This window comes from Cynoglossus semilaevis, chromosome 17, assembly GCF_000523025.1.
Source record: "Cynoglossus semilaevis isolate Cse_v1.0 chromosome 17, Cse_v1.0, whole genome shotgun sequence".
Lineage (NCBI taxonomy): Eukaryota > Metazoa > Chordata > Actinopteri > Pleuronectiformes > Cynoglossidae > Cynoglossus > Cynoglossus semilaevis.
Window position 1 is genome coordinate 6,878,786 of NC_024323.1, and position 16,847 is coordinate 6,895,632.

Consider the following 16,847-nt stretch of genomic DNA (forward strand, 5'->3'; position numbering starts at 1 on the left):
CAAATGTTATCTGCATAGTGTACTCTGTCAACAACAAGAAGTCAATTGAAAAGGTGAAAAAGATGTTTATCTAATCAAATTAGTGATGTCACTCTATACACTATTACAAACAGGACGCTTTGTGTTGTCCATCAATAACTGATTAAAACTGGTGTTAAATATTATGGTCTTTTTTCCTGCAGGTGACCAGTCACTGGATCCCGCTCATAAATGATAGGACAGACAAAGACAGCAGGTGTGTTATTGTGTATCCGTGTGTTGTGGTTCTTTCCTGCAGCTTAAACTACATTTGTGTCACATCTCACTATTTACTTTATTAAAATAATATAACACTTAAACACACTACTAACTGGTTTCACTGAATGACAGGGTGCCACTGATCCTGGTGGGAAACAAGTCAGATCTGGTGGAACACAGCAGCATGGAGACTATTCTGCCAATCATGAATCAATACCAGGACATTGAGACCTGTGTAGAGGTAAGAGCCCAGTGAAGTTTAACTGCAGTTATTTACATTTGATTTCCCTGGTGCTTTAAATTGAAATAAGAAAAATATATATCGAATATACATATATATATGTATTGTATTGTATGTTCACAGATAGGATCACAGATAAGTAAATCAATATTAATGAAGGGCTAAATGAAATTTAAAAGACCAAAGACTTGGCCTGATTTGCTCCTGGACTGCAGTCTGACTCCAGGCTCAACTTACAGCCAGTCATTTTTATTGATTCATGGAATCAACCTTGCCCCCTCAGCAGGTCTGAGACCAGGCAGCAGTGCTGTCATGAGACTGTTCATTCATGTCCTCTGGGCCTGGATTAGTTACAGGCTCAAAGAGTGGGACGTGAGGGAAGTCACATACACTGTGAATGAATCTGGGAAGCTCACACAGCTGCTGAGAGTCTGACTCATTATAAAAGATGTGCTCACCATGGTTGGAATGCTGGCTCAGCGGCTGACGGGGCCTCGATGCAGAACTATTACTTTCCATATGTAGCAACATACAGTACGTGTACTAAGAAGGAGAGGAATGCTTAAAATATTACTTAAAAAATATCTTTGATGTGTGTTGACACTTAGGTAAACTCAGACCACATCAACCACACACACACACAATTTGTTTTAATGTAGCTAGTCAGCCCAGTTTTTCTCTGCCTTTCCCCTGGTTTACCCTTACTTGTTTGCGCCAACATGTTTTCTTTTCATCAGTGCTCTGCCAAAAACCTGAAGAACATCTCGGAGCTTTTTTATTATGCCCAGAAGGCTGTTCTTCACCCGACAGGACCCCTCTACTGCCCAGAGGAAAAAGAGGTGAGTTCTGACGCAGTAGGTGCAGAAAGAATGCAGTGAGAATTTATAAAGTTTACCAAATAAATTAATTAAAGTTGGAATGGACTGCGGTTGTTAATGTCTTCAAAGAATTTCCCCGTTCCTGTCATTAAAGCTCATGTAAATGCACTCATTTTAGTTGAACCTAAGTTTGAGAATTTCTTCTCCTCCAGCTGAAGTCATCCTGCATCAAGTCTTTGACTCGAATCTTTAAAGTGTCCGACCTGGACAACGACGGAATCCTCAATGACAATGAACTTAACTTCTTCCAGGTGAGCGCCACTGTGACATATTATGGCATGATTTACACTTAGAACGATGTGACGTGATGTTCCAGACTTGAAAAAGAGTTCTCTGAAGGTAACTACTTTCTGCTTTTGTGTTTGTGTAGAGAACATGTTTCAACACCCCGCTGGCACCACAGGCCCTGGAGGACGTAAAGAATGTGGTCAGGAGGAACATGACGGACGGAGTCAAGGACAACGGACTAACGCTCAAAGGTTCCTACCCCTCCCTCCTTACTTCCTCCTTTATTTATTTTTACTCAACTACTCTGACATGACACCAAAGACCTGTCAAGTACTGACCCTGCTTCATTGGCTGGACCGTTGCAGGTTTCCTCTTCCTACACACTCTCTTCATACAGCGAGGCCGGCATGAGACCACCTGGACTGTCCTGAGGAGGTTTGGTTATGACGATGACCTGGAGCTCACACAGGAATACCTATTCCCCTTGTGAGTTCACATCAGCAACGTGTTTCATTAGAGGTCCACGTCGTTGTTAGATGTTCAGTGTAAAAAAAAAATTAAAAAGTAGTTCACAAATATTTTAAATAATTATGTACTGTACTGTATATAAAAAATAGAAAAAAGCAAATTTACCGAAAGATTTTAGATTGTATAGACAACATGTCATGGGTCGGATGTGTTTTTTATAGTAGATCAGTGAATTCTATTTCAATGTACTTACAAATATTTTTGCTCAATAAATTAAAGCATAAGAAGATTGATATCTCAGTTTATTTTTTTATGCCTGTTATTTCAACCTAGGATAAAGATCCCACCAGACTGCACCACAGAGCTCAATCACAACGCTTACCTCTTCCTCCAGAGTGTGTTTGACAAACATGACAAAGTGAGTGTTCAGGCATTTGATGCTAATTTGTTTTTTAATAGAGATGGACAATTTATTATTATTATTTGTGACACATTTTTAATAGAGATGGACAATTTATTATTATTTGTGACACATTTGTTCACTCTTATATTCCAAATGTAAACGTTACTCTCGTGTTTAGCCTTGCTTAGACATGTTTGTGTTTTGCCTGTTGCAGGACAGAGACTGTGCACTGTCACCTGAGGAGGTGAAGGACTTGTTCAAGGTGTTTCCCTACGTGCCATGGGGTCCAGATGTAAACAACACTGTCTGCACTAACGATCAGGGATGGATCACATACCAGGGATACCTCTCACAGTGGACGTGAGTGTGCAACATATATATATAAACATATCTAAAAAAAACACAGCAGTCCTCATTTTAATTATATGCAGCACTGATTAGTTACAGCCCCAAAGAGACGCGCTGTAAGTCCATATTCAATGTCCCTGTGCTTTTGAATTGTCCCAGGTTAACAACATACCTGGATGTCCAGCGCAGTTTAGAGTATTTAGGATACCTGGGGTACTCCATCATCTACGAACAGGAGTCACAAGCAGCTGCAATCACAGGTGAGATGTTGCAGGGACCCAGGTCAGTTTTGATGTCCCCACTCAGTAGAGTCGAATAGTCTTTGTTGTTTTCATCAAGAAAAAATTGATAAAGTAAACATCCTTATATAAAAAAACAACAACTCATTGATATTGTGGGACTATTGCATTACTCATGATGTTTCCATATCTTGCTTGTTATAGTGACTCGTAACAAGCGAATTGACCTACAAAAGAAACAGACTCAACGCAGCGTGTTCCGCTGTAATGTCTTGGGAGAACGGGGCAGTGGGAAGACTGGCTTCCTCCAAGCTTTCCTGGGCAGAAATCTGCAGGTCAGTGATGTTTGTTCTATTTAATTCATCGAATCCAATAGGTGTTAACATGTTTCTGTCATAAAGTACCTGCCCTATATTGCGCTTATAGCCTTTGTCAGTTTTAAAAGCCATACGAGGGTCATGTGATCAGTGAAGATATTTTTATAATGAATTATATTTGAACTCTGTTTATAATCATTAAAATGAACGAATACAGTTGTTTAAGATTGTGTAAAGAATACACTGTTAGGCCTTCACTGTAATGTGACAGCCAATCATATTCATTCATTCATATTCAGTATCCTGGCAGACCTAACACATGTGGATTTTATTAGTAATTATTTGACTTGCCTTCTGTTCGTTCTGCAGCGTCAGAAGAGGATCAGAGAAGACCACAAGTCCTTGTACGCCATCAGCACATCCTATGTCTATGGTCAGGAGAAGTACCTGCTGGTGAGGCGTTCACTGTCACCCAGGAATTGTCTTCATTGCTTTAAAAGTTTTTATCACTGAATCTGCCAAATTCTCATCGTCCTGACCTGTACACTGTGTTTCCTGGCTGCTCGCTTTGTTTTCTACTCCTAAAGCTGCATGAGGTGATGCCAGATTTTGACTTCCTGTCGGACGCGGACCTCTCCTGTGACGTGGTCTGCCTTGTGTACGACATCAACAACCCGAGCTCTTTCGAATACTGTGCCAAAGTGTACAAGGTGTGTAATCAGAGTGTTTGATTACACATCAAACACGGACCCCACCAGAATTAAATTCTCAGTTATTGATGACTAAGCCCTTTGTCTTTGGCAGCAATACTTCATCGACAGCAAGACGCCGTGTGTGGTGATCGCTGCCAAGTCTGACCTGCACGAGGTACGGCAGCACTACAGCCTGTCGGCGTACGAGTTCTGCCGCAAGCACAAGCTCCACCCACCTCAGCCGTTCACGTGCAACACGACTGAGGCTCCTAACAAAGACCTGTACACCAGACTCACCACCATGGCCATGTACCCGTGAGTATTTACGTCCCTCTAGCATCTCTAGAGTTCTGTCTACTTGTGGACTTTCCTAGCGCTTCTCTTTGTCCCCTTTCTCTGTTGTTGAGATCAGGGCAGACAGATGATGAGTGTAGCTGCGTCTTCACTCATCTCCCAGTTTTGATGAGGTTACACTTTGATCATTAATACAAAAAAGCATTTAAGCAAAAAAAAGCCATAGATTTATTGGTGTTCGTTTTTCTACCTCTGAGTTTTGTGGCTGTTCCTGTTTTTCGCATCACATCAATGATGTTTTCTGTTTGACTTGTTTTGCAACGTTGTGTAAATAGTAACGGTGTGGCTTCAAGTTCACACTTGTATTCCATTTGAACCTTGTGGTTAAACACTGTTAGGATGTAATCTCCCTGGCTTTGGCGGTCACATTTTCTGTGTGTGTGTTGTTGGGTGTGGGTGTGTGTGTGTGTGTGTGTGTATGTGTATGTGCATTTGTGTTGTTGTTGTTGTGCTCTGGTGAAGACACACACGTTTCTTTGTCTTTCCGCAGCCACTCCCGTCCATGCTGTGTATGTGCCTGCAACAAGTGCACCTATTGCCTGTGTCAGAACTTCCTCAAGTTGGAGCTGCTGCGCAGCATTAAGGCCCAACTGCGCAGGGTCATTTTCAACAGGTTGATATGTAGAACAAGCTGTAGTGTATAACATAGACTCTGTCCTCCTCTCTGTCTCCTACCCTGAGACTAACTGTCCAGGGTGGACAACAGAGGGGTTTTATTTATTCCCGGTCCTGTTCTCGTTAAACTGGTGGAAAAATCTGTGGTCAGATTTACACCATACATCCACTGCAGGACAACAGACACTTAAATAAGGTGTCAATACAGTGGTTCCCAACCTGTTTTGGCTTCCGACCCCATTTTGACCTCACACATTTCTTACATTTTATTTTCTCTTTTTTAATCAATTACTAGACATTTTAGGCAACCCCATTAAAATTCCAGGCAACCTCATGGGGTGGTGACCCCAAGGTTGAAAATCACTGCGCCAATATCTCACTAGAGGTTTTCAAATAACATTTTACCTTCATGTTAATGTTTTAGAATTTTCTAAATACTCTAAAAGCTGTTTTTTTTCAGGCTTTTATTTCTGTAGGACAGTAGCAGATGTGTTTAACTCCCCTTGTCTGGTTGTAATACTGTGTAGACAGGTAGTATTGTAGTAGTACCTGAGTAGTTTTAGGTTTTTTTGTCTTGTTGATTGCTATTGTGCCGTGTGTTTGTAACCAAACACTTCTTGGAGTTATGTAACTTGCTGTAAGAATTGATTTCAAATGTTTCTCTATTTTCGTCCTGTTTTTGTTTGTGTGTTTGTGAGTTCAGGTCAGGGGTCGTTCCCACATCATGATGACAGTTGAAGGGTTTGCTCCCAATTTTGACCAAAGCTCTTTCTACTTCTTATACAAGTGTCTGGTTAAACTTTGGATAAATAGAGGCAGTACAGTGGGGTTAAGGCTGTTCCATTCCCAATGCGGGGGACGCTTATTGTCTTTTTTGGTCCCAGGGTGGGGACATTGCACTGATTTGAACATTTTTATAATGAGTTTAAGAGTTGCAGTGTTTGGACAAAAGGTCAGTGATGCATAAAAGGTTTGGTTTTAGGAAAGATTAAAAGACATTATCAGATTATAGTTGACATGAAGGTTTATGTTCTGGTTAATCTGGACGAATGAGTAACAGATAATAACATCCTTCTTAGAGTATTCAGAAGTCTGTGTCTGTGTTAGTGACTGTTAGTTACTGTAGATTTCTTGGTCTCTGCTGCAGCCCCAGCCAAGCCCCCAGTGCTCTGCACAGCCTTACCGAGCGCTGTGTGACCATGGTGTGTCAGCTAACGCACAGGCTGCTAACCAGGGAGGTACCATTTTGTTTGTCACTGACACGTGCTGTGCTGATTTAACAACATACACTGAGGCCAATTAAAAAAATGCATGAAAACTAATTTTTGGTAGTTTTACCTTCAAACTTTAGGCTGAAATAGGAAGCCTATGGCTGAAAACCTTAGTGTCCTGCAGTGAATGTGTAGAACTAAATCACGATCGACCTTCAGTTCATTTCCATCATTTCAGTCCTTTTTCGTAACCTTGAAATCTGTACCTACAGGAGACGGTTGGGTTTTATTAGTACGGTTCACTCTGCGCTTAAAACAACATTGACTGATTCTCCTGTAGGTCAGAAATTCATAAAACACTATCTGTTGTTTTTTAATGTTTGAAATGATTATTTTATTCAACATTTAAATCATTTTGTATTTGTTTGTCCTGTTTGTGATTTTTTTTTTTTTTTTTTTTTTTTTTTTCCACTGTAGGTTTTCATACACAAATTTGCGTCTGGCACTTTTTCTCCTCCTCCTGCATGTTTTTACCTTCTGCTAGGCTGCTCGTTGTTTCTTTAACAGTTTATTCAAACAGTGGAGAGAAGAGAGCTTGGTGTTCAGAAATGAAAGTTTGGTTTTTGTCCTGTTCAGTTTTGCTGGTTGTCTATAACCCTGGATGTTGGATCTGTCTGGTGTGGGATTTGATGTTGTTCTCTAACAGTATGGGGATTTAAATATATATATTGGTTTTTACATTGTGTGCAAATATAACCTTGAGTGACTAGTGTTTGCATCATCATCACAGATGCACAACACTGCCTGTGGTGTGTACAGTTTTAACATGTTTGCATGGATTATTGAAGTGTAGTCAGACCTGAGGTGATGTGGATGTTGTTGTGGTCCAGCCCAGCTTTGACTTTATGAATAGATTGTGGTTGTTGCAACTTCTGCTCTGTGGGCTGTGGTTGGAGCTAAGTAGGAGAAGGGAGAGGAGGATGATGATGATGATGAAATGTTGGCAGATGTCTTCATCGGTGAGGGCTCTGCTGAGCAGCTAAAGCTTTCATACAGGTAAAGGTGGAGTCACTGGTGGTCTATGATTTTGACATTAATGTATTTCATGGTTTAGATGTCAATAACATTCAGTAATTTTTCTCAAATATTTACACCATTTTCAACTCGAGTTCTGATCCGGTCTACATTCTTAGTTTGGTGATTGCTTTCAAGAACGCCCACCACGGAATTTGAGTTAACGTTGATAATCTAAGAGCAAGGTAGCACCATCCCATGCAGGGGGCGCTATTGAAAACCAAACATTGTTCTTTCTGCTTCGCGGCAGTTCTCTGCAGTGTGTTTCTTTGTCCTCTCACCTTTATTTGTCTCTGCTGCTCCTCCACCCACAGACACATGGCTCAGGCGGACCTGAAGAACTCCACCTTCTGGCTGAGAGCCAGCGTCGGTGCCACAGTGTTCGCAGTGCTGGGTTTTGCCATGTACAGAGCACTGCTGAAACAGCGGTGATAACACAGCATGACAGAGATACTCCACCACCCTCCAACCTGAACTCCTCTCCCTCTGTAGACTCTGACCCCACCCCTCCTGCCTGAAAGACTCTCTAAGACTCTGAAACAACTAACTAGGCACATTGCCTTGAGTCGGAATGCCACTTGCTTCCCACTTTTCCCACAATGCAACATGGACAAAAAGAAGTGATGTAGACATTTTGTATGCATATTAAAATGTGTTTTCTTTTTTTTTTCAAGGGAAAAACATCCATAATTATTGATTATAGTTTGTGATCCTCATCTGGATCGGACTTCAGTAGCAAACACTCAAGGTTCTCAGACAGTCCAGGACTTTTTCTCCACTTTTTCAGGTCAGTGTTATTGTTCAGGTTTTTAAAACTCAGTGAGAGGCAGCTGTGGGCAGAAACAACACAGGGGGCTTGGAATCTGTTTATAGATGTATATGCAGTATGTCATTAATGTATTCACTTAGTGGTTTTAGGATCGGACCAGAAGGTGGTTTCATTAGCTGAAGTGGTGTCAACAAAGCTGGTGTTAGAACAAATAAACAAAGCTCTACATTTAAGTCCTGAAAGGTCATGGATGTCATTTATTTGTGTCTGTTAATTTATTAACATATGTTGGTTTTCTTGTCTGTTTTAAGCGCTCGACATGGAACAGATTGACATTTTCTATGTATTTTTGTATTTAGTATTATCAAATGTCGCCTCATTTACGACACTGCTTCTGTTTTTATGTCCTGGTTTCCAACTACTGTTATTTCTCCGTATATTTTTATGAAACTAAAGGCTCCACGGAGCTGAGGGCTGTGACAACAACCATTGAGCTCAGCCTTCAGCACCTTCAGACTCTTAGAGCCTTTTCTTGTCATGGTTCTCTTCCTTTACAAAGGTCTGGGATCCAAACAAAAGTGTCTTTATCAACCAAAATGGAAAATAAATAAAGTTTTAAATATCTGTAATAAATGACATTTACACCCAACGGGGTCACTTCTTAGTCTGTCTCCTTTTAGAGCTGTAGAAAGTCGAAAGTTGACTCGTGAATTCACTCAAGTCAAAAGGATTTAGAGAAGCAGAATAGAGAAGTGAGTGGCACAGTCATAACGATGATTTAAGAGGGAAGTGGCAGCAGACAGGTAAATGGATGATGGAAAAACAACTGCTTCAGTCATTGTGAGGTCACAGGTTATATACAGTCAACATGTCTGCAGATGAGACCTGGGTACTATTGGAAGGATTTCTGCAGAACAGAAAGGTTTAAAATGTAATATAGAGCGTTGTTTCCCAAAAGACTGGGTCACGACCCTCCGGTAAATCATAATAGATTTTTTTTGGGGTCGTCTCCCATTATTTTTCCCAGGAGTTTACGAATAATGTCTATTGGGTTACAGTTTGTGACTTTTACGAATAGGGGTTCCCAGAAAAAAAACACTGATATAGACCATACATAAATGTATAGGAAATATACATTTTATATTTATTTTTATATATATAAATAATATATATATTTACATATGTATATATACAGTATATATATATATGTGTGTTGCAGCCTTTTGGCGTTTTGCAGATCTCTGATAATCTTTGGCCAGAAAACAGCGTTTCTGAATAAGTTGAAAACATTTCTATGTTTTGCACTGTATGAGGAAGTGTTTTTTGATCATGGGTCAGAATTTTTGGATTGCATTATCTGAAAAAAAAAAACAGCTCATCAAGATTTTGTCCCTCACTACAGTTGCGGAAAGTAGCGAATTATGTTTACTAGAGTTACTGTAATTGTCGTTTTTGTGTACTAATACTTTTTAAAATGCTAATTAAAAAACGTTTGAAATATTGTACACATCACACATATTGTGCACATCACACATCACATTTAAATCATTTACGATACTGAGTTAAAAAAAAAAACGGTTAAATCAAAAAAGAAAAACTAATCCCGTCCTGGAAAAGCTTCTCAAATTTCCGATGGTGCCTGGACGCATCTTGGCAAAAATGTCTTCAAAATGCCTGCGTGATTGAGGTAAATCAGTCAGTGTATTATCAGAGAGAACTGGAACACTACAAGGCCAAAAACACAGCAGCAAATAATTCTTCTTTTAGGAGAATAATATATATATATATTTTCATTTCTGTGTCGCTATCCCCTGTGCTGTTTGTTTAGAGGAGACAGACAATAGACTGAATATTAGGCACAAGGACCTCATACAACCCCACTAAATAAAACCTGAACCTTCCATTAATATCATATTAAAATCATTTATTATAACGTTAACTATAGTGTAAACATACCTTCCACTATTGTTATATCATCAGAAAATCAAAAAGTATTTCTTATTCTAATTCTTTCTCGGTGTTATTGACTTTTGATGGTGTTGGAGCTACATGTGATTCTATCTGTTTGAGGAGCTGGAAATTGACAAGAATTTTGTTTCAACGGTTAAAGCAGGTGTGTCAAACTCAGTTTAGTTCAAGGGCGGCATGCAACCTAATTAGATGTTAAGTGGGCTGGGCCAATACAGTCATATCATAATAAATGATAAATTACAATAAGTCCATGTCTTTACCTTTGTTTTCATGCAAAGAAGTACACGTATAGTATATGTTTAATTATTATTGCTATTATCATTTATTCATATTCAATTAGATAATAATAATTTTACAAAAAATGTCCTGAACATAAAGTGTTAATTTGTTTTTGTATTTTCAAAATTAATGAAGCTGGCCGGTTTTGGGCCGCGGGCCGTAAGTTTGACATCCTGGATTAGAGTTTTGATCCGTGACAACTCCATGAGTTTTATTTTATACTATGTATATACTAACACTTGCAGTTTTGAACGTGTATTAACTCGTATGGGAAACAAATCCAAACCAAATGTTTATTTTGTTTTTTGACTATTTTAAATATCTAAAATTTTAAAAACCAAAAAAAAAAACCCAAAAAAAAAAAAAAAACCCACGTGTTTACAGATGTCACCACATGCGTCACAGCCGGTAACCAGAAATGGGCGAGTGTTAGTGGGAGCCTCAAAAGTCATATTCGGCTTCCAAACAAACACAAGGTACAGAATGATCGCAGCGTACCGCAGTGCGTCTGTAAGCGAGGTAACATTATTCATACTTACTTACTACTTAGTTACTTACTTAGTTTTCATTCCAACTTGAATAGATAGATAGAAACTTGTAATTTAATTGATAAAAATTGACAGTTTGTGTTGTTGAATTCCGCTACTGAAGAGAGATGCATTTACTGATACCGTTAAACTAAAGCGGAAACTATAAGGAACGGTCGCTAAAGACATCGCCGAAGGCACTGAAAGCTTAACAAAAGTGTGTGTGCTTATATAATAATAATAGTAACTTAGTTAAATAGTAATTTAACTAAGAAAGTAGTTGATAGATGTTCAACTTTCATGCAAAACTACTTTACTCCGCTCCCTGTGGACATTTCCGCAAAATAGAAAACAACCCGGAGGAAATTGCTTGATAATCCCCCCTAAAATTATTAGAACATGATGACAGTGTTCTGCATGAATGGTTTTAACGTGGGTAAAAACGTACCGATATATTTTACCTCCACACACACAAAAACAAAACCCCCCAGAAACATTAATGGATGTTTGTGTGTTCGCACTGTCAGTCAAACATCAACCCCGGGCATCTTTAATACGGAACGTCAGTTGATTGCCTTTCTGTAAAACATTTCGGTGCCAAATACTGTTATGAGTTAAATTTGTAGTTTGGGGATTTCCCACCTTGTTTTCTGTATGACTTGTTTTTATTTAGATGACTTGTGTTGACGTGATTTCACTTCAGTGGTGCGGCAACACTGGACAAATACGATTTAATTTTTACTATATATTTTCCTCAAACTCTTCTTCACTACTATTCACGTTCTAACGTCGTTTATCTCCCACAAGGCACTGCGGTTCTTTACTGCCCACATGTGGATTCTGTCCGTCCTGCTGCTCGTCTTTCAGACAAACTGTTTCACATCGACAGGTGAACCCTTTATTTTAGCATTAATTTAAAATGTGATCTTATTAAAAAATGTTATTAATTATTTTTAAATGACCAGAGTTCAAGAATGCAGGTGATGAAGATATGAACCTGAGTTTGGAGCAAATACTACTGAAAGTTTAAGTTTATAAAATTACTGTGTAGCTCTGCTTTTTAACTACTCTTGCACTTTGGTTATTTGTCATAGAATTACAGAAGCAGCTGTAAAAATTAATACCATTTCTTCATATCCTTTAAGGTATTTTGTACATTATTGAAGCTTTGGATCAGCACTAACTGTACTCCATAATACGCGCTGGCAATTTTAATGCCATTTTGCAGTACCTCACTTTGTAGCAACTGCATGGATAAAGAAAGTATTAAAAGTAAATATTTTCAGCAATACCATAGCAATAGGTTGTTTCATGTCAGGATGCGTATGCTGTTTATTCAAGTGCTTTCTTTACTGATCAGGAAGTTATCGCAAAGGCTCTGTGAGGTTGACAAGATTTATACATTTCCTGTTATGCCACCGTGTGTGTGGTTTCAAACAAAGTTGCTTGTTCGTGTGGTTTCTTTTGTCTCTCTCCGTTGAGACATTTGAAATTTTCAATAAATAGAGATTTCATGATCATTTTGTATCGTTTGGTTTCATCTAAAGCTAATCATACAATTATTTCTCCCTTTAGCAGTTCTTTGGTAATCATTCTGATTCATAAAATCATCTGTAAATCCACAATACAGTATCTGTAGTCTACTGTGTTTTGGGAAGTATGTAAATCCACAATACAGTATCTGTAGTGTTTTGGGAAGTGCATCAGATCAGTTAAAACCTAATATTGTTTTTCAAGATGTGTAGTTTTTTGTTAAACCGCATGATAAATATGGTTTACATTTAATGTTTTACTTTTGAAATCTATTGCCGGTTTTCTAGGTCCTCCTGCCCTGTCGTCCCCACCTGAGTGTTTCATGCCATGTGATGAGAAGAGCTGTATTAGTGACATCCACTGTACATGGGAGGATCGAGGGCTGGATCATTTGTTTCCCACGAACTATATCTTGCACTGGAAGACAACAGATAACAACAGGTAAAAATGTTTTTTTTTTTTTATTATTATTAAATAACTCAATCAAAGCTTATAATAATCGGATTGTTGTCTTCCACATTAGCAGAGGCAATGTCACCAGTTCCAACAGTTTGAAAGGAGTTATACAGCGTGAAGACTTTATCAACCATGAAGAACTTTCTGTTTGGGTTGAAGCTGAGAACCAGCATGGTTCTGGGAACTCAAAGGAGAATGTGTTCAATACAGCAGATATCAGTGAGTCAAAGATTGAAGACAAAAATTACAGTATATTTTCAAATTACTCCACTGGATTTTTGGTTGATGTTTCTCCTGTTGTCTGTCCTCTGTCTAGTCAAACCACCCCCTCCTAAAGTTACACTGACGCAGCAGGAGCCTCTAGAGATCGAGTGGCTTTCCTTCTGTGATGAGCTCCAGTTCTCTGCAGGAACTTGTGACGTCCGTTATCGCATTGACACCAACCCTGTCTGGTCTAAGGTTATTTTTTTTCCCCTTACAGTAGGAACTGTTTCTTAAACAACTCTGAGAAGAAACATGTTATGTATGGTCCATGTTGAACTAAAAACACTGTGTTTTTGCTTTTGCAATTGTTGTGTCTCAACAAACAACCTGTATGTCAGTGAGGGAGCAAATTGCCACTCTTTTTTTACATGCTCAAAATATCATTATAAGGGCTGTGCAACCGATTTCCTGTGTGACACCACAATGGAAGATTAGCGAGGCCATTTTAAAAGTCTGCCAACTAGTGTTATTGTGCATACAGTCTTACAGGCTGTGTTCCCTCAATAGCTGTGGTGTCACAACTAAGCTGTCTTGGCGAACCTGCTAATGATGGTTTGTTGTTCCAGGAGCCGAGAGGCTGTGGCTGTTTATATTATTCACCAACAACGAAAAAGAGAAAAAGCACAGAAGGAGCTTTGTAGCTGTCTGAATGAATGAGTTTAACATGTACAGCTGTGTCTCATATGGCTTCGTGTTGCAATGCACTTGAAATTATACCTGAAAACATTTTATCAATGTGAAGGTCTAACATCTGTTTATATAGTTTTGCTTTCTAACTATCTACTGGGAATTAATCTTAAACAACTCAGGCATGGGGTAAAATGGCTGGATCTTTCCTTTTATTATTTAGTTAAATAAATATTACAATAATTACCAATGTGATTGAAATGCTAATGTTTTTGCCATTTGTTTTTATCCATGTTTTGTTCTAGCAGTATGAAAGTGGATTCCTTCAAACCTACGTGCTCGACAACTACCTGCCTGGCACAGTCTATGCATTTCAAGTTCGTTGTGCCTGTAGAATCGGATTGATGAGTGACTGGAGCGCAGTCCATAAAATAAGAAGTGAAGGGAAAGGTAGGTCCTGACATGGAACATGGTCTTCCATCAGTGACCAAGACTAGAGGAGATTGAAGACAAAAGACTGATAGTAGCTGTGAACACACACAAAAAAACATTTCTGTCTTATTTAGCTCCTGTGGGAGAGTTGGATGTATGGATGGATTGTAGCACAACAACTGGACTCTTAGACTGCATTCTGATCTGGAAGGTTGGAGAAACATACAACTCAGTTGTTTTCTTACTGGAATACTGCACCAGAGTTTCACTTCCTGCACAATCGATCTCAGCTGTTTTTTTTTCCCTTGTAGGAGCTTCCTTTATTTCTTGCACGAGGTGTTATCATGGCATATGAGGTCGTACTGTTTTACAGCAATGGGACATCGGTTCTGTTGAATGTGTTCACACCTGACCCAAAAGGCCTGCTGACATGCAGTGAGATGCAGTGTTACTTCAACTGCTCTCTAAAAGACATCTCATCAGTAAACGTATCAGCCTTAAATGCTCATGGTGCTACAGTACCCTCTCATCTGAAGATGCCAATTTTGGATTCGTCAGGTATCAATTTATCCGATGTCTCTAAATCATTTTTATTTATTTATTTATTTGATTGATTGTTTAAAATATACCTCCTTCATTCTACGTTAGGTCAAGAGAAAGATGACCAAATTATTAACCTCATGATGACTGAACAGAACCTCACTGTGTCCTGGGAACTGCCTACTCAGCAGCCTTACAACTTGAAAATATATGAAGAGTATGTGGTGCAATACAAACAAGTGGGAACTCCTCCAGGCGTAGGCTTTGATTGGGTCAAAGTGAACAAAAGTCAAAAAGTGGTATTTTTCAAAGGTCTGTTTGACTTATACTTAGCACAGTAATATTTCCAAATTATAGCTAAGTTTGAAATTAGTTTTGACACAGCCAACTGTATCATGATGTGACTTGTGTGTCTCCACCCACAGGTCATTTCAGAAACTACACACCCTACCGAGTATCCCTGTTTACGGTGTCACATGGCAAAAATGTTCACTTCCTCTCATCAAATATTGGATATAGTCTTGAAGGAGGTACGTTCATGTATATAGTTTACTTTCCAATTTCATACTTAACTGTATTTAATTATCACGTGGATTTCTGTATTGCTTTGCAGCTCCTTCCAAAGTGCAGTCACTTAAGGTACTTTCCATTGCTGACACTCAGGTGACCCTTTTTTGGGAGTCTGATCCTCTGTACAAGCAGAAGGGCTTGGTCCTGTACTACCAAGTAGGAACAGACAGCATAAATGGTAATTACTTTGCTGTTGTCTCATTAGTTGGTAATAAAAAGGCAGGGAGTCGGTCAGTCTTTTGATATTATGTTGTCATCACAGTGTGTTCTGCTACTGTATTAAATCTGTTCAGTTATTATTCAGTTATTCGAGGGATAAATTCAATGGGTGAAAATGCAAACCTATTCTAATCTACTTTCCTGAATGAGATGTGTCAACATCTTGTTAAGTTGTTTTTGGTCAAGACATTTATAATCTGCAGGGAATGTAATGTAACACCTGACATTTGCAGTTTTGCAGTTGCCCTATTTATAACTGCATCTTGATGATTGAGAATCTACAGAGACAAATCCATTGGATGCACAGAAAAAGATTTCCTATTTATTGCCCTCAAAATTTTCATCTTCAGTGTACAACGTGAGTACTTCCCCCCTGAGTTCAAATGAGACGTTTGTGCTGAAGAGTCTCCGTCCAGGTCAGGAGTATCAGGTGTGGATAAGAGCTGTGACCAAGGCTGGGCCTGGAGCAAATAACACTGCAACCTTCAAAACAATACAGCTTGAAAATGATGGTACACAATCACATCTAAAAAAAGACTATTTTTGAATAAGTTACAGTTGCAAGAATTGTTAAAATTTTAAATTTAAAGTATTACCTACTAGTAATAAGGATTTGATCATATGACTAATATTTGATTTTTTTTTTTGTCTACAGTCTCATTACTACCATCACTTACTGCTCTATTCCTGTTGTTAGTGGCCCTTCTCTTTTTTCTGTGGTAAGATAACTGGAAGTGTTTTCTTTCTTTTAAAATGTTTGTTACTTTTTCTTTTTAGAGTAGAGTAGAGTAGAGTAGGGCTTTATTCATCCCCCTTGGGGGAAACATACTAGTACAGTAGGCAGTGCAGAAAAAGAGAGAAGAGGAGTTAACACAATAAATAGAGTAAAAAAGAACTAAAAAGCAAAGAGCACTCAAAAATTAAAGTAAACCTTTAGAAAAAAATATACATTATAAACAAGAAAATATACATATTGCACTAAAAAAGTGGCAGTGAAGGGTGCAGGTAATCAATGTAGGGAGTTAAACAGTCTTATGGCGGATGGGAGGAAGGACCTGCGGTAGCGCTCCTTCCTGCATTGTGGATGCCGGAGCCTGCCGCTGAAGGAGCTACGCAGGTCCTCCACAGTCTGGTGCAGCGGTTGGGTGGGGTTGTTTGTGATGGAGGACAGTTTTGTGAGTGTCCTGCTCCTTGCGACCTCCTCCACCGAGTCCAACGGGCAGCCCAGGACAGAGCTAGCCCTCTTGACCAGCTTGTTCAGTTTTTTTCTGTCCCGGTCAGTGCTGCCTGTTCCCCAGCAGACGACGGCAAAGAGGATGGCAGAGGCCACCACAGAGTCATAAAAAGTCCGGAGG

The 16,847-nt window shown here is 39.1% G+C and overlaps 2 protein-coding genes across 8 annotated transcripts in view; both read left to right on the forward strand.

Moving 5' to 3' along the window:
* The window catches only part of rhot1a (ras homolog family member T1a), a 10,884-nt gene extending 2,161 nt beyond the window's left edge, over window positions 1–8,723 (forward strand). For 2 of the 4 annotated variants that reach the window (XM_008329684.3, XM_017040767.2), the window contains exons 5-20: window positions 1–53; window positions 183–235; window positions 370–478; window positions 1,216–1,317; window positions 1,509–1,607; window positions 1,727–1,835; window positions 1,950–2,070; window positions 2,386–2,470; window positions 2,670–2,815; window positions 2,963–3,063; window positions 3,247–3,377; window positions 3,729–3,812; window positions 3,947–4,069; window positions 4,164–4,366; window positions 4,896–5,018; window positions 7,620–8,723. In XM_008329684.3, the coding sequence (XP_008327906.1) occupies window positions 1–53; window positions 183–235; window positions 370–478; window positions 1,216–1,317; window positions 1,509–1,607; window positions 1,727–1,835; window positions 1,950–2,070; window positions 2,386–2,470; window positions 2,670–2,815; window positions 2,963–3,063; window positions 3,247–3,377; window positions 3,729–3,812; window positions 3,947–4,069; window positions 4,164–4,366; window positions 4,896–5,018; window positions 7,620–7,737 (1,760 nt within the window). In that variant the 3' untranslated portion in view covers window positions 7,738–8,723. Of the gene's footprint in view, window positions 54–182; window positions 236–369; window positions 479–1,215; window positions 1,318–1,508; window positions 1,608–1,726; window positions 1,836–1,949; window positions 2,071–2,385; window positions 2,471–2,669; window positions 2,816–2,962; window positions 3,064–3,246; window positions 3,378–3,728; window positions 3,813–3,946; window positions 4,070–4,163; window positions 4,367–4,895; window positions 5,019–6,708; window positions 7,288–7,619 lie in introns of all 4 variants that reach the window. The other 2 variants (XR_003052405.1, XM_008329682.3) reach the window with 2 other exon arrangements.
* A 1,976-nt stretch (window positions 8,724–10,699) lies between these two features.
* Window positions 10,700–16,847, forward strand: part of il12rb2l (interleukin 12 receptor, beta 2a, like) — an 8,636-nt gene continuing 2,488 nt past the window's right edge. Inside the window, exons 1-13 of one of the 4 annotated variants that reach the window (XR_003052366.1) lie at window positions 10,700–10,843; window positions 11,659–11,740; window positions 12,672–12,825; window positions 12,908–13,059; window positions 13,157–13,299; window positions 14,037–14,181; window positions 14,298–14,374; window positions 14,475–14,721; window positions 14,812–15,015; window positions 15,129–15,233; window positions 15,317–15,451; window positions 15,843–16,004; window positions 16,148–16,211. Coding sequence is in view for 3 of the 4 variants with exons in the window: in XM_008329681.3 (XP_008327903.2) it covers window positions 10,709–10,843; window positions 11,659–11,740; window positions 12,672–12,825; window positions 12,908–13,059; window positions 13,157–13,299; window positions 14,037–14,181; window positions 14,298–14,374; window positions 14,475–14,721; window positions 14,812–15,015; window positions 15,129–15,233; window positions 15,317–15,451; window positions 15,843–16,004; window positions 16,148–16,211 (1,805 nt within the window). In the remaining variant the exon portion in view is untranslated. The remainder of the gene's footprint in view (window positions 10,844–11,658; window positions 11,741–12,671; window positions 12,826–12,907; window positions 13,060–13,156; window positions 13,300–14,036; window positions 14,182–14,297; window positions 14,375–14,474; window positions 14,722–14,811; window positions 15,016–15,128; window positions 15,234–15,316; window positions 15,452–15,842; window positions 16,005–16,147; window positions 16,212–16,847) is intronic. The other 3 variants (XM_017040836.2, XM_008329681.3, XM_017040835.2) reach the window with 3 other exon arrangements.